Source organism: Colossoma macropomum, unplaced genomic scaffold (genome assembly GCF_904425465.1).
Source record: "Colossoma macropomum unplaced genomic scaffold, Colossoma_macropomum, whole genome shotgun sequence".
NCBI classification, from domain to species: domain Eukaryota; kingdom Metazoa; phylum Chordata; class Actinopteri; order Characiformes; family Serrasalmidae; genus Colossoma; species Colossoma macropomum.
This window is the reverse complement of record NW_023494784.1, coordinates 20,658,350-20,672,239: the sequence shown is the minus strand read 5'-3', so window position 1 is coordinate 20,672,239 and position 13,890 is coordinate 20,658,350. Positions and strand designations below refer to the sequence as shown.

The following is a 13,890-nucleotide window of genomic DNA, read 5'->3' as shown; positions in this document are numbered from 1 at the left end:
ATGCAGTGATTTCCTTTACAGAATCATGTCTGTTTTTAAAGCAGCCTGAGGGCTCGAAGATCACAGCCAGACCAAAAAAAAAAAAATTAGTTTTTTTTGTTGCCCCTGTCTCAACTTTAAAAATTTCTCAGTTTTAACATTTGATAAGTTGTCTTTCTACTGTTAAATATAGGGTTTAAATGATTTGCACATCATTGCATTGTTTTTATTTACATTTTGCACAGCGGCCCGACTTTTGTGGAAATGGTTGTATTTAGCTTATTACTCTCTCAATTAATGGTAAAGCCTTTAGGTAGATCATTACATAATACCTGTAAATATCTAACGTCTGAATACATCTGAACAATTCAATTGTTTTTTTGTTTGTTTGTTTGTTTTTAATATATTTTACAGTAGGACTGCAGTTTGAGCTAAATGGTCCGTATATAACACATATGAGTATGTGTTACACTACATACGACATTGTATAAAAACAAGTAATGGTGAGGTGTTTGTTTGTGTGTGTGTGTGTGTGTGTGTGTGTGTGTGTGTGTGTGTTGGGGGATGTACTCTTCGGTTTAATGATTAACAGAAGGAAACTTTGCCTCATCCTAGCCATGTTAGATTTGTGTAGGTTTCTTTGTAGTGAGCGCAGCACTAATGTTGACCAAAAACCATCATGGGCAGTATGTGTCTTTACTGTTAGTAAGTAAATAGATGGGAGCTGGTGCTGTGGTTGCACCAGGACTTTTAAGCTGTGGGAGAATAATCTGGTGTTGAACTGGGCTGGTGGAAAGCGTTGATGATGTAAACAGCAGGCTCTCTCAAAGGTCGCCCGAGGCATGCTAATAAGCTGCTTGTCCTGCAGGGATAAAAAGGGCTGAGGAGCTTCAGTCAGTGGGGAAAACATCACCTTTACTGTGGGCAGGAGAAAAGCTGGACATAATGCTCTTCTGGCACTCTCAACCAGAAACATATGAGCAAAGGACACAGGCCAGTTCTATACGGTAAGGACGGGCAGCATCATTCAAATAAGCTTAGAAGAGACAATGTCTGTCTGTTTTGTGAACTCTAAATGCAGTTGTGTCTCTGTTTGAAATGATTTACACATGTTGACACTCTTGCACTTTGGAGCTGCTTAACAGAGTAGGATGCGTTCAACTTCACATCTTTTTATAGATCCAATTTTAAACATTTGATCAAAGTTTACTGAGAACTATCAAGTGAAGAACTGCTCAGTGCTTCACAGGTATAGTGACTCAAGAAAATGACAGATAACTCATTTTTTCTTCTTCATTACTGCCTCTGTATTAGATCTCCAGCATATGATGTCATTTATAATCCATTTTAGAGGAGCAACCAGCACAATTCTCATAATCTACTCACATGTTGAGTAATGACATTTTGTCCTCTGCTTCTGGTTTACTCTGTTTCCATGCTCTTTAGAGAAGCACTAGCGCCCTTCATGAAGCATGAGACCGAGGGGCCATCTGCTGAAAACACGACTCCCTTGGCCCCCTTTCAGTATGTTCTCTGTGCAGCCACATCCCCTGCAGCCAAACTTCAAGATGAAACGCTCACCTACCTAAACCAAGGTATCTACTGTTATCTACATAGAGGTACTTAGAGGAAAGATTTATGCACGCTTCATTGATCATTTTGACCTGGTCTGATATTCAGACTCCTATATCTCTGTGTTTCAACATTACAAGGACTGCTTTGTATACAGTAGTTATTGCTGTTGATGGATTCTGTATTCTCAGTATTTGCAGAAAAGGCTGTTTTTCTGTAGATTGTTATACAGAGATAAAATGTAGCTGAGAAAGGAAGCTAACAGGGTTGTGTGCATGTCTTGATTGAAGGCTAGATTTATACTTGAACGACCTGGAGATTATTAGCTTTTCTAATGATTAATTTAGTATAAAATAAATAAATAAATAAATAAATAAATAAAGACCACCTCATAGTGATTCACTGTTAAAACTAAACTTGCTCTAAAATTTTAATGACTGTTAATTTGATTACATAGTAATATTTAATTTGGTTATGTATTTTTATTGTGAGTGAAAATGTTTTGTTTATTGAATGCAGATATATGTGGGCTGTGTGAATTCATCTTGTCCCCTGTCATGCGAAGGTTTAAAATCAAGGGCAGCAACACATCTGTTCTGGTACATGATTTAATAAATGCAGTTACTGTGTGATTTTATCAAAACTTAAGACATCATCACATCAAAGTTAGCAAACACCGATTTAAGCATTTGCTGAGTTCCTCTTCTACTTCTGCTGTCTCTGTACAGTTCACTTTTCTTTTAAATATCCTGGTGTCAAGTGTAAAAGTGTGCTTTGATTTATTCTGCTCTACGTTTGCCTAATTTTCCATGAGAAGTAAAATTTTTGCGTTAACCCCAATGTTTTGTTGAGTTTGTTAAAACATTCTTATTGGTGTATAATTTTCTGTAGAGGACTTCAAACATCAAGTGGAAATCATGTTTATTAGCAGTCCTCAGAAAGTGAGGAACAGTACTTGTGCATGTTTGTGATCTTGTGCAGGACTGCAAACATCATAAGAAGGTTAAATGCAAAATAAATAAATAAATGCAAACTTTTTTTAACTTTGTCTCAAAACCGTTCATATGACCACAATTAGGGGGACAAATATCCAGACACTTGTTTGTTATTTAATATATTTCCAGTACATGTATATATATATATATATATATATATATATATATATATATATATATATATATATATATACATACACACACACACACACACACACACACACACACACACATATATATATATCAGGGAGCCTCGCAGTAAAGTTAACAGTAGGAGCCAAGAGCCTTAGCACTGTAATATATATATATATATATATATATATATATATATCAGTGCTAAGGCTCTTGGCTCCTACTGTTAACTTTACTGCGAGGCTCCCTGAAGCTTGCAACTATAACACACAGCCCCACCTTTCAGAATAAAAGTCTGTGCAGAATATACTGTAATTACCAAATGTCTCTGCAACAGTAATAATGATATTCATGTTTGTCTGTTTAATACATGCTTACATGAGTATAAAGTCAAAGGTAAACTTGATTTGGAAACATGCACTGGATGTGTATTAAATTACAAAAACAAACGTGTTATCCCTCACTCTATTGTTCTGCTAAGTAATATTATTATCGATTATTCACATAAACAGTATAATTCATTAATTAATAGTTGTGTTTAATGAGTAATAGCAGGGTCACTACTAATCACTGTTCATTCTAATAATGAAATGGTTTATGATCACTTTTTTGCCACAGTTTTTAGAAAGGGTGATCTTATTAGATGTGGGAAAAGCAAAGGTAAATTGTTTAAAGACTAAATTAACTCACTATAAATTTCTTTTTGTTCTTATGTTTCTGACTGGATGAATGAACATTTGATTGTAATCAGGTTTGTTTTAATGTAGGTCAGTCCTATGAAATCCGTATGCTTAACAGAAAACTAAGGGCGTATTCACATATAAGCAGCAAATGTGTAAAGGTAGGTAAAAGGCATTGTATATTTGTATATATGTTATTTCTCTTGTGACCTGATATGACCTGTTGTCTTTGTCTGTGTGTATTCATCTCTTTGTCGGTACAGGCTGCTTAACCTCCTCTCCACTTTGGAGGTTGAGTGCCATCATTGAAGACTTTGGTAGTATCACTACATCTTGAACCTCGTGCTTTTTGTTATTCTTTTACAATCTAATTATAATGTTTTAAACATTTACCTAAGAAGAGTTACAGTACAGATAGATCAGAACAATATGCCATCTGATGTGCTATATAAGTGTTTCTCAAGTCTGGTCCTGGAGGCTTACTGCCCTGCACATTTTAGTGCTTTTCCTACTTTACCACACCCACTTTAACTCAATAATGGGCTGTTAATGAGCTGATTCGTTGGATCAGGTGTGTTGGGAGGATGGAAAATGCTAAAAAGTGCAGGACAGTGGCCCTCCAGGACAAGGGTTAAGAAACAGTGGTACATAACCTTTGTTTGTATATAATGTAATGTTATGATATGTTTTGTAATACAGCTAGAGGATGATGCAGTTGCTTTTTCAGCCTTCATGAATCTGCAGTTAGGTTTTGGGAAAACAAATCTAGTTTGTACTGTGAGAAAAGACCAAGCAGCAAAATGTTATGAGAACTGTAGGAGTGTTTCTTCTTACCCATCTTTGGTCAGCCTATGTATTCAGCAAGTAGCATTGTACCTTCAGTGTTCTTGGGTTTTAATCATGCACACATTTGAATGTTAAAAGATTTTTTTTTTAAGTTGGCAATTTTATGATTTGTATTTTAAACTAGAAGTGAAATCATTACTTTCACCACTCTGTGAAAGATTCCTCAGGCAAACAGTGCAACAGTTCAAGAATAAAGTTTCTCAACATAAAATAGCAAAGAACTTTTGCTTTTCATCATCTACAGTACATAAAAACAATTAAAAGATTCAGATAATCTGGAGAAATCTCTGTATGCAAGGGACAAGACCAAAAACCACTATTGGCTGTTCATGATCTTTGGGCCCTCAGGGCACTGCATTAAAAATAGACATGAGTCTGTAGTGGAAATCACTGCATGGGCTCAGGAACACTGTCTGTGAAAACAGTTAGTTGCTGCATCCACAAATGCTAGTTAAAACTCTAAAACACAAAGCCGACACCATATAGAAACAGGATCCGGAAATGCTGCCACCTTCTTTGGGCCTGAGCTCATTTAAGATGGACTGCAGAGATGTGGTAAAGTGTTCTGTGGTCCGACAAATCAAAATTTGAAATTCTTTTTGGAAATCATGGACACTGTGTCCTCCTGGCTAAAGACCACTCAGCTTGTTATCTGTGCACAGTTCAAAAGCCAGTATTCATGATGGTATAGGGGTGCATTAGTGCACATGGTATGGGTGACTGGCACATCTGTGAAGGCACTATTAATGCTGAATGAAATATACATGTTTTGGCAACATCTGCTAATGCCAAATGCCAAACCACATTCTGCATGTATTACAACAGCATTGTTCCATATTAAAGAGTCCAGGTGCTAAACTGGACTGCGTGCTGTCCAGACCTGTCACCACTGAAAATATTCGGCGTATTATGAAAAGAAAAATACGACAAATGAGACCCTGAATGTTGAGCAGCTGAAATCCTATATCAAGCAAGACTGGGAAAACTCACTTTCAAAACTACAGCTGGTGGCCTCCTCAGTTCCCAAACACTTACAGAGTGTTTTTAAAAGAAGAGGTGATGAAACACAGTGGTAAACACGCCCCCAATTTTTGGAACATGTTGTTGGCATCAAATTGAAAATGGGCACATATTTTTCAAAAAAAAAAAAAAGAAAATTCTCATTTTCAACATTTGATATGTTGTCTTTGTATTTTCCTTTAAAAATATGGTTTACATGATTTGCATATCATTGCATTCTGTTTTTATTTCCATTTTGCACAGCGTCCCAACTTTTTTGGAAATGGGGTTGTATTTTACTATTCTGAATAGAAACTACATTATCTTGTGTCATTCAAGAGAAACACCACACTTCTTCACATCATTGCATTTCATTTAGTCTCTATCAGATTTACAGTGTTTATAAAAAACAAAAAACAAAAACAACAACAGAAAAAACCCTTTGGCTATTAAAAATTATCCCAAAAATTGACCATCTGTAAAGAAAGAGCAATCAGCCATAAAATGTAATGATCAGTGAATCCCTGTTTCAATAGCTGAAAAAAAAAATCTGTCTGTTTTGTGAAGTGTGAAATATGGTGTACTGTTCAGCTTCTGGCACTGTCTCTGTTTTAATGCTGCTCTGGAATGTTTGCAGAGCATTGTGCGTGTAGTGTTTCATGACCGGCGTCTGCAGTACACTGAGCGCATGCAGCTGGAGGGATGGAGGTGGAACCGGCCAGGAGACAGAATTCTTGATATCGGTGGGTCTTCTTCTCAGGCTTTTGCAGCCATGGTTTACTCTGCTGTTTCACCACAACCACTGCCAGATCTGTACCAATTTGACTGGGGTGGCAAAAGCAGGGCTCAGAGTTATTGTGGGGTGACCATGGCGTTAGACTGAAGGAATGCCAGGTGAAAACATGTAAATGCAATAGTTTGACACATAATTCAGCCAATGCCCAAAAAAATCATTGGTCCATTCCAATACTTTGGTTACGACCAGACTTATTTTTCTAGTGTTTTTTTGTTTGTTTGTTTGTTTGTTTGTTTGTTTGTTTTACATTTTAAGGATACAGCACTAAGTTAAAGTTTTATATTTCCGCCTGTGTAGTGAAAGCAGTGTTGCCCTGTAGTGGAATAAAACCTACATCTCTCTACATGTTTAATAGAAACAGCATTACTCCCATCAAAGTAGTCACCCCTTGAATCCACCCCTGTAAGGGTGGGAAAGCTCAGACGGTACAATCTAGTTGCTTGGCCTGTCAGTGACTTATGTAATAATTCCAGCAATTTTTTTGGTTTATTTAATGTTTTTTGATACTTTATGAGTGTAAAGTTCTATCCTGTACACATTTACATAAGAAATATGTACAAAATTGAAAAGATATTCATTCAACTGTAATACCAGTGTAGTATAAAAACTCATTTTGTTGATTTTGTTCAGATATTCCCCTCTCAGTGGGGATAATAGAGCCTTGTGCACACCCACTGCAACTCAACACCATTGAATTTCTCTGGAATCCTGTCAAAAATGCCTCAGTATTCATTCAGGTAGTTCTGCCACTGTTACACTGTTACTAATGATCATTTCACTGTCTTTCACTTATATTGCAACCTGTAGCGATTGACTGATGTGTTTTGCTGTGATCTACATGTGTTATTGTGTTTCTAGGTAAACTGCATCAGCACTGAGTTTACACTCAGGAAACACGGCGGAGAGAAAGGAGTTCCCTTCCGTATTCAGGTGGATACTTTCACGCAGAATGAGCATGGAGAATACCTGGAGCATGTGCACTCCTCCAGCTGCCAAATCAAAGTCTTCAAGGTAAAATCATCCACAGCAGAGGCTTTAACATAGTGTACTCTAACAGAGTTCTCTCTATCCAGATTATATTATTATATTCAGATTATATTATTAAATTAACATGTTATTCTTTAATGCTTTAGTATGCAAAGTACGATGATCTGAAATGCAGTAACATTACTAGTAGACACTGTGCTGAGACATTTTCTTAAAAATAAAACCTCTCGTTATCATCCAGCCAAAGGGAGCAGATCGCAAACTGAAGACAGACAGAGAGAAGATTGAGAAGAAGAATCTTCTAGACAGGGAAAAATATCAACCATCCTATGAAACCACTATACTCACAGAGGTAAGACAATGTTGGCAATATGGATAAAATGTTGGCAATATGGATAAAACTGATCCTATGATTAGAATCATAATATAAATATAAATACATAACATAACTATGTTCTTTTATGTGACTTCATGAAAAGCTTCATCACTAGGTTAACAAAGACAGAACTTGAATAGAGCCAAAGAGTAAACTATTATTAAAATAAGTAGGTTTTTTTCTAATAGCAGATTCACTGTATGTCCAAAACATTGTAGACACCTGCTTATCAAGCATTGAAATCAAGGGAGTTCGCCACCCAACCATTCCCAGCTTTTGCTGCATTAACAGCCTCTACTTTTCTGGGAAGGCTTTATACTAAATAGTGGAACACTGCTGTGAGGATTTGATTGCATTCAGCCACAAGAGCACTAGTGAGGTCAGGTACTGATGTTGAATGATTAGTTCTGCTTTACAGACGCCAGGTATTGGATGGTATTACATCACTCCAGAGAGCCCAGTTCCACTGCTCCTCAGCCCAGCGCTGGGCTAAAGCTCAGCATTGGACATGGTGACCTTATGTCTCATGTGGGCTGCTCAAGGGTGTCCCATTCTATTGGCCAAGCTTTTCTATAGAGATTATACAAACTGTGTGTGTACAACTGAATGTCTATGTCAATAATGGGTGCACCTTAAAATAGCTAAATTAGCTTAAAGTCACTAATTAAGAGGGTTGTCTGCATACTTTGGGATCTATAGTGGTCCTTGAGTTTGTCTGTATATGCCTGCATTTTGCCTTGGAGTTTGATCAGCTTGGTCTAAACCAAGAGTAGGGAACCACAGTCCAACACAGTTTGCTGATTTCTTTGCTTTGACACACCTACTAAAACTGGAGATTAACTGATGAGTTGAATGATGAGCTGTGCTTGAGCAGGAATCCAGCAAACCAGCACTAGAGGTCCCCATCTCTGGTCTAAAGTATACTCTCTCACCTTTGTTCTAGTTTGTCCAGACAAGCCTTAGTAATAGAGTAACTAAGGTTGCTTCTCTCACAAGAGGTGGAGGTTTTGAGTGATTGCATGTAAAGCAGAAAGTAGCCTACATATAGAATTCATTGAAGTTCAGCAGAAACCTTGTGGAGGAAGCAATTAATGTTTTTTTTCTCTTCTGCAGTGCTCTCCCTGGCCTGATAGCCCATCCATCAATGACTTGAGCAATGGTCCGTCAGCTGTGTGTCATAGCTCAACCACTTCATACGGCTTCACAGACACGTGAGTCTCCCCCATCATTAGCTATGTGCCAGTTCATGTCTTTCCTTCAGTATATTTAAACATATAAGGACTGAGGAGGAAAATTACATAAATTGTTAGAGAGTTAGCTGAAAATGTTAATTACATAACGTTTATTTAAAGCTGCACTATGTAAGTTTTGAGGATTTTGAGACCTCTCTGGTGGAAATGTGTAACTGCAAGCAAAATGTGGAAGAACTTTTTTAACATTGTACTTTGGACCTTTTCCTGAGTGGTTGAATCTAATCATCGCAAGTGCATTGAAAGAGTGTTCAAAGAGAACTCAGTCCAAACTTCTGAGCATGTAAGTGAATTATCTACTACATAACGGCTTATGACATGGTCTGAAAAACTTTAGCAGACTCAGAATTTGTTACTTCTTTTATTTTTAACAAACAAATCTTACATATTGCAGCTCTAAAATGCAATTATTACAATCCCAATATTGTATTAAAAAATTAATACAATACTCAACAAATATTTTCCTCTCAGCTGTAATACTGTATTATGATATTTGTTGGCCATCAAAAGTTTGGGGGAATTTAGCATTATAAAAATAAATTAGCACAGTTTTACAATAGGTTAATATATTAATAGAATATATTAAATAGAAGCACAAAGCTATATGTCCATAGTGTCTATAAAACTATATAAACTATAAAACTGAAGGAATAACTGACAAATGGGCTTACAAGGGAATATTGCCATACCCATATATTATATATCTTTGTTGTGATGTCAGCTGTTTAAAACCCTCTGGTTTGAAAGATTTTCAATATATACTTTTAACAGTGGTTTAAAATCATTTGAATCATTATTTACTGCTCTTTGTGCTATGGACGACACATTGATGAACAAAAGGCTGAGTTTTGCTAAAATATACCCAAAGTATTTGTAGCTGCTGATTTATGTTAAAAAAGAGCTTTTGCAGGTATTTTTGTCTTAAGACCTGATCATAACCTTTCATGAACATAATCTCAAACTTTTGATGGGAATACTTATATCAACAGTGATCAACAATCACAGCTAAGCTTTCCCTCCTTTTTACATAGATATTGCTCTCCAAACCAGCAGGGGGTGCTACTCCTGCCCAGCTGCTCTGATGTAAGTATGATGAGCTGGTCATTATGTTAATGTCATGCTTTCTTATCTTTTTAGGCATGTATTTGAAGACAGTGGCTGCTACCCTAATTACAAGGACTCTTCTTCTTTTTGCCATGTAGCCGCTTCTGCCATCTTTTTCCCCTCAGGAAACACAGGAGTGGCTCCATAGGAACAGATTTGCTCCATTCTGTAGGCTCTTCTTCAGATTCTCAGGTAGGGCTCACCAGGATTCCTCAGCAGAATGCCACAGCTTATGTTTTATGGCCTCCAAATTTCAAAGTCCAATGTAGAGACTAGATATACTTAGGAGTCTGTTGTAGGTGCTGATTTGCTGAGGATGAGTAGAGATGACTTCATTCAGATTTGTGGTCCTGCGGATGGGATCCGCCTGTTTAACAACATTAAAGGGAGGTGAGTCATCTCATGTCACCACCAGAAACTGTTGTTCAAGGGCAACAGTACAAAAGTTGTAAGATACACTCAAATACATGATTGACTAGGCCTGTGCATGGTGATGGTTAATCAAGTTACCATGGTAACAGCCCCCAATGATGGTAAAAATGCATTAATTTATTGATTTATTCCATGAAAACCATTGCAAGATGGCAGTATTTCCACACGTAAATGTATATTGTCTAAAATAGATGAGAATGTTCTAGAAATGCTGCTGGCCTGGTTAAACACGCCTGTACAAAAAGCCACCTCTATGATACGGTGTACATTCTAGGACATCCTCACACCACAGGGTTCAGATTGAAAAACGACTTGAGTCTTGGGAAAAACAGTAAAATCATGTCTCAGCTCTCATTCATCAGCTTAAATGCATAGTTTCAAATGGCCTCAGGCAAAATGGCTTCACAGAAGAAGGCTATGAGCTAAGCTAATCGACCACATACTCTACACATACATTTGCAATTTCATTCTTTATTACAAGATTAATTACAGTTGCATGGCCAAATTGAAAACGCTGATACACTACTACCACAACTTTTACAGAACTGCGCTTTATAATGTTATTTTATTTGACAAAGGGTAAGACTCTTACTTACTTGGTATCACTGTGTTTTCACTTTGCACTTCCTGTGTCCGCTACAGTGTAAGGGATCGGACAAAGTGGTAAAGCAAAGGAACCTCCCTCAACCACTCTCCCCCAGCCCAAGCCCAACCCAGTTGAACCGTTTTTTGAGTTCGGACTGTGCCCTCAGCATGTGGTAGTAGTGTGAGGGAAAACTGATTGAGGGAGGGAAGAGAACTCTTAGAACTTGGGCTAGAGTTCTGGGTGACTTCTGATAGTCACTAGAAAGCTGGACCCCCCTTGTAACTGTGGTAGGACTTTCATGGGACAGGGGGGAGATTGGGTGGTGGTGGAGATTGCAAGAACTTCATCACAGGAAACAGAAGATGAGGAAGTGAATTTTTAGGATGTTAGATTGGAAGAAGGAGGGGTTTGAGGCATGCTCCCCCTCGCAAACTTCAGTTATTCTAAAACTCCAAAACATGGTTATTTTCAACATGGTTAACTGAATAAGAGGACACTGTTACCAGCACAGGCCTATGTTTGACTGCATTTTACTACCCTGTTGTTGTTGTAGTGGTTCATCCTGCTGCTTCACATGATGGCTATGATTTTTCTCAGGTGTATACAGCCACGCCTCACCATGTACGTGACCCAACAGAAGAACAAGAATCAGCCACACAATAAGCCAGGGGGTGATGAGGGTAAAGAAAAAAGTCACTGTTGGCAAATCAATCATGAAATATTACTTAAGTTAATTATTCTGGGAATTAGCCAAAAATTATCGCGGATGACATCACTATTCATGTTCTGTTCTGATCTTGATGTCCCAAGTGTACCATGCTCTCTACCTGGAAGACTTAACCCTACTTGAGCTTACTGAGAAAATAGCCAACCTATACAGTGTTCCTGCAAGACAAATCTGCCATATCTACAAGCAAGGGCCAACAGGCATACATATCCTTGTTTCAGATGAGGTGAGTGGGCAAAGAGTTCATGACCCAAGGAACTTGACTAGTCAGGACATTGCATCCTTAAGCCAGGCTGAAACACAGTGTTAGCTGTTTCACATTTCGTCTGATGCAAGACACATTTTACTATTAGTTAATGAATTAACATTTTGGATTATGTAATATGAGGTTCAGAGAAAAAAAGACATTGTCAGCATTCCACTGCAAGGACAAATGCTCTAAAAAAATCATGCATCTTCAGTGGTTTTTATCTCTAACATGAGAGAAAATCTTGGGAATTTGCAGCTACCCAGCACTGTTTGTCTATTTATCTCTTTAGTGTGGCCCATTCATATCAAGGCATACTAATGGCTCTGAGTAAAGGTCACTGCTATAACAAAAAGACCATTGTTGCATGTTTGAGGTGCAGCCCTTTACTCTTTACTCTTATCTATGTTATTTTCATGGAGGTCATCACTAAATGTGGTCACTGATTATCAGACCCTGACTGCTCTAATCCAAGTACACAAACGTTAGCAATAATCAATATATACCTAATACAAACTGCTAGCTCTTTAGTTTGCTGATTTTATTGTTCATATTTTGCAACACTACCATACTCTGCTCACCTTTTTCAGATGGTGCAGAATTTCACTGAGGAGACTAGCTTCATAATCAGCACTCTAAAAGGTAATGAACAAACTGCTTTTGTCATGATAATGACTAATGAAGCCATTCATAACAGTATAACAATGAAGATGCAACAGCTTCAAATGCACTGGTTAAATGTTTCTTGTTATATACAAGATGTTTAAAAGAAGTTGAAAAATGTTATTACTTTCACACATAAATAAACACAACTGACTCTTGAACTACACACTCCATTGCTTTGTGTGCAATTCCTAAAATGTAGCTTTTGCTGCTGATCTGTGATTAATGAAGACTATGTCTGTTCCTCAGTGATGACAGATGAAAGTAACGAGGGGTACCATGTAGTACTGAAGTGAAGTGTGAAGTTAACAGCTACAGGAGCATTTCAGGTGGCTCTTTTTTTACAAACAGGTTTACAGTTGGGATATTTGAAAGTTCATTTATTTTGATGTCTGAAAATGTATACATTGTACATGTGTAGATGTAATTGTGGATTACAATTACATGGATTCAATGAGGGAAGACCTGGATCAAGTGTGAAATTGCACCTACCATATCACATGTAACCCTCAGCAATGACAAGATCTGTTTCATGAAAAAGACTCAATAATACACAAAATTCTATGTTAAGGTATTTTGTATAATGAGCAGAAAACAGCTGACAAAAGCTGCTATAGTATATCTGTCTCTGCAGACCCTTAATAAGATCTACTGTCTTCACCTGTCTACACTGGTCAGACTAAAGCTAAAGCTTTCTTTATAGCATTTGTTTGTTTGAAACAACTTCATGTTTTTACATATTAAGTCATTTTAATAGGGGTGTAATCACTCACAAAATTACTATTTACTGTGGTGTCTCGATACAGTAAATTTTTTGGTACAGAAATAATGAGTTCCTGTATATATCATATGCTTTCATGCGTGTGCATTAGAGGGGTAACGATGCACATGTTTTCTGTTCCTATATGATTTTAATTCTGAGTATGTAAAGATTTGCACTTCAGTGTTCATTACCACATTTATCATTTGCCATTTACATCATTTACCACATTGGACATAGCATTAGTTTGCACTGTAGCCTAACATGCTGTCATCATGAGAAAGGATCTGTTCAGAGATGTATTTTCTGTATTTGCTTTTCAACTATTTTCCAGAAAATATACAGTATACACTAAATAAATATGTAACTGTTCGTTAGACCAGTTTCTTTCATTCCCAATTCCACATTTCAAAGCTAATGAACAATGTATCCCCTGTGTGCCAAGACTATGTAGGTTTATGGTGTGAGTACAAAACTGTACAAAACAAGAGTTTTCTGAGATAACATAACAGAAAAATGTAATATTTCTCATGTTGGTGTTAAAAAGTGTCACTGAAAGGTTTTAGAGGTATTTCTAAACAACTCTGAAAATCATGTATGTCCAGATGTTAAGGATGTTATTTGCTGATATTGATTTTGATTTTATTGACTGCATATCTGAGGTGTGAGGTGACTGCATATCTCTTGTGCTATTTTGGCCACTGTGACTTTGTTGGCTTTAAATAAAGTACTTTGTGCTGTTTTTTATTTGGAAACTTA

General features: G+C 37.1%; 1 protein-coding gene across 2 annotated transcripts; it reads left to right on the top strand.

Moving 5' to 3' along the window:
* The first annotated feature begins 602 nt into the window (after positions 1-602).
* tfcp2l1 (transcription factor CP2-like 1) lies at positions 603-13,890 on the top strand. 2 transcript variants are annotated; one of them, XM_036591595.1, is made up of 15 exons: positions 603-986; positions 1,426-1,574; positions 3,446-3,519; positions 5,841-5,946; positions 6,630-6,736; positions 6,858-7,010; positions 7,228-7,338; positions 8,476-8,573; positions 9,644-9,695; positions 9,842-9,908; positions 10,016-10,106; positions 11,332-11,414; positions 11,545-11,687; positions 12,299-12,350; positions 12,621-13,890. In XM_036591595.1, exons 1-15 carry the CDS (start codon positions 925-927, stop codon positions 12,665-12,667), a joined length of 1,395 nt encoding a protein of 464 aa, XP_036447488.1. In that variant the 5' UTR covers positions 603-924; the 3' UTR covers positions 12,668-13,890. The 2 variants fall into 2 exon arrangements, with proteins under 2 accessions (XP_036447488.1, XP_036447410.1); XM_036591517.1 differs by having other exon boundaries at positions 9,815-9,908.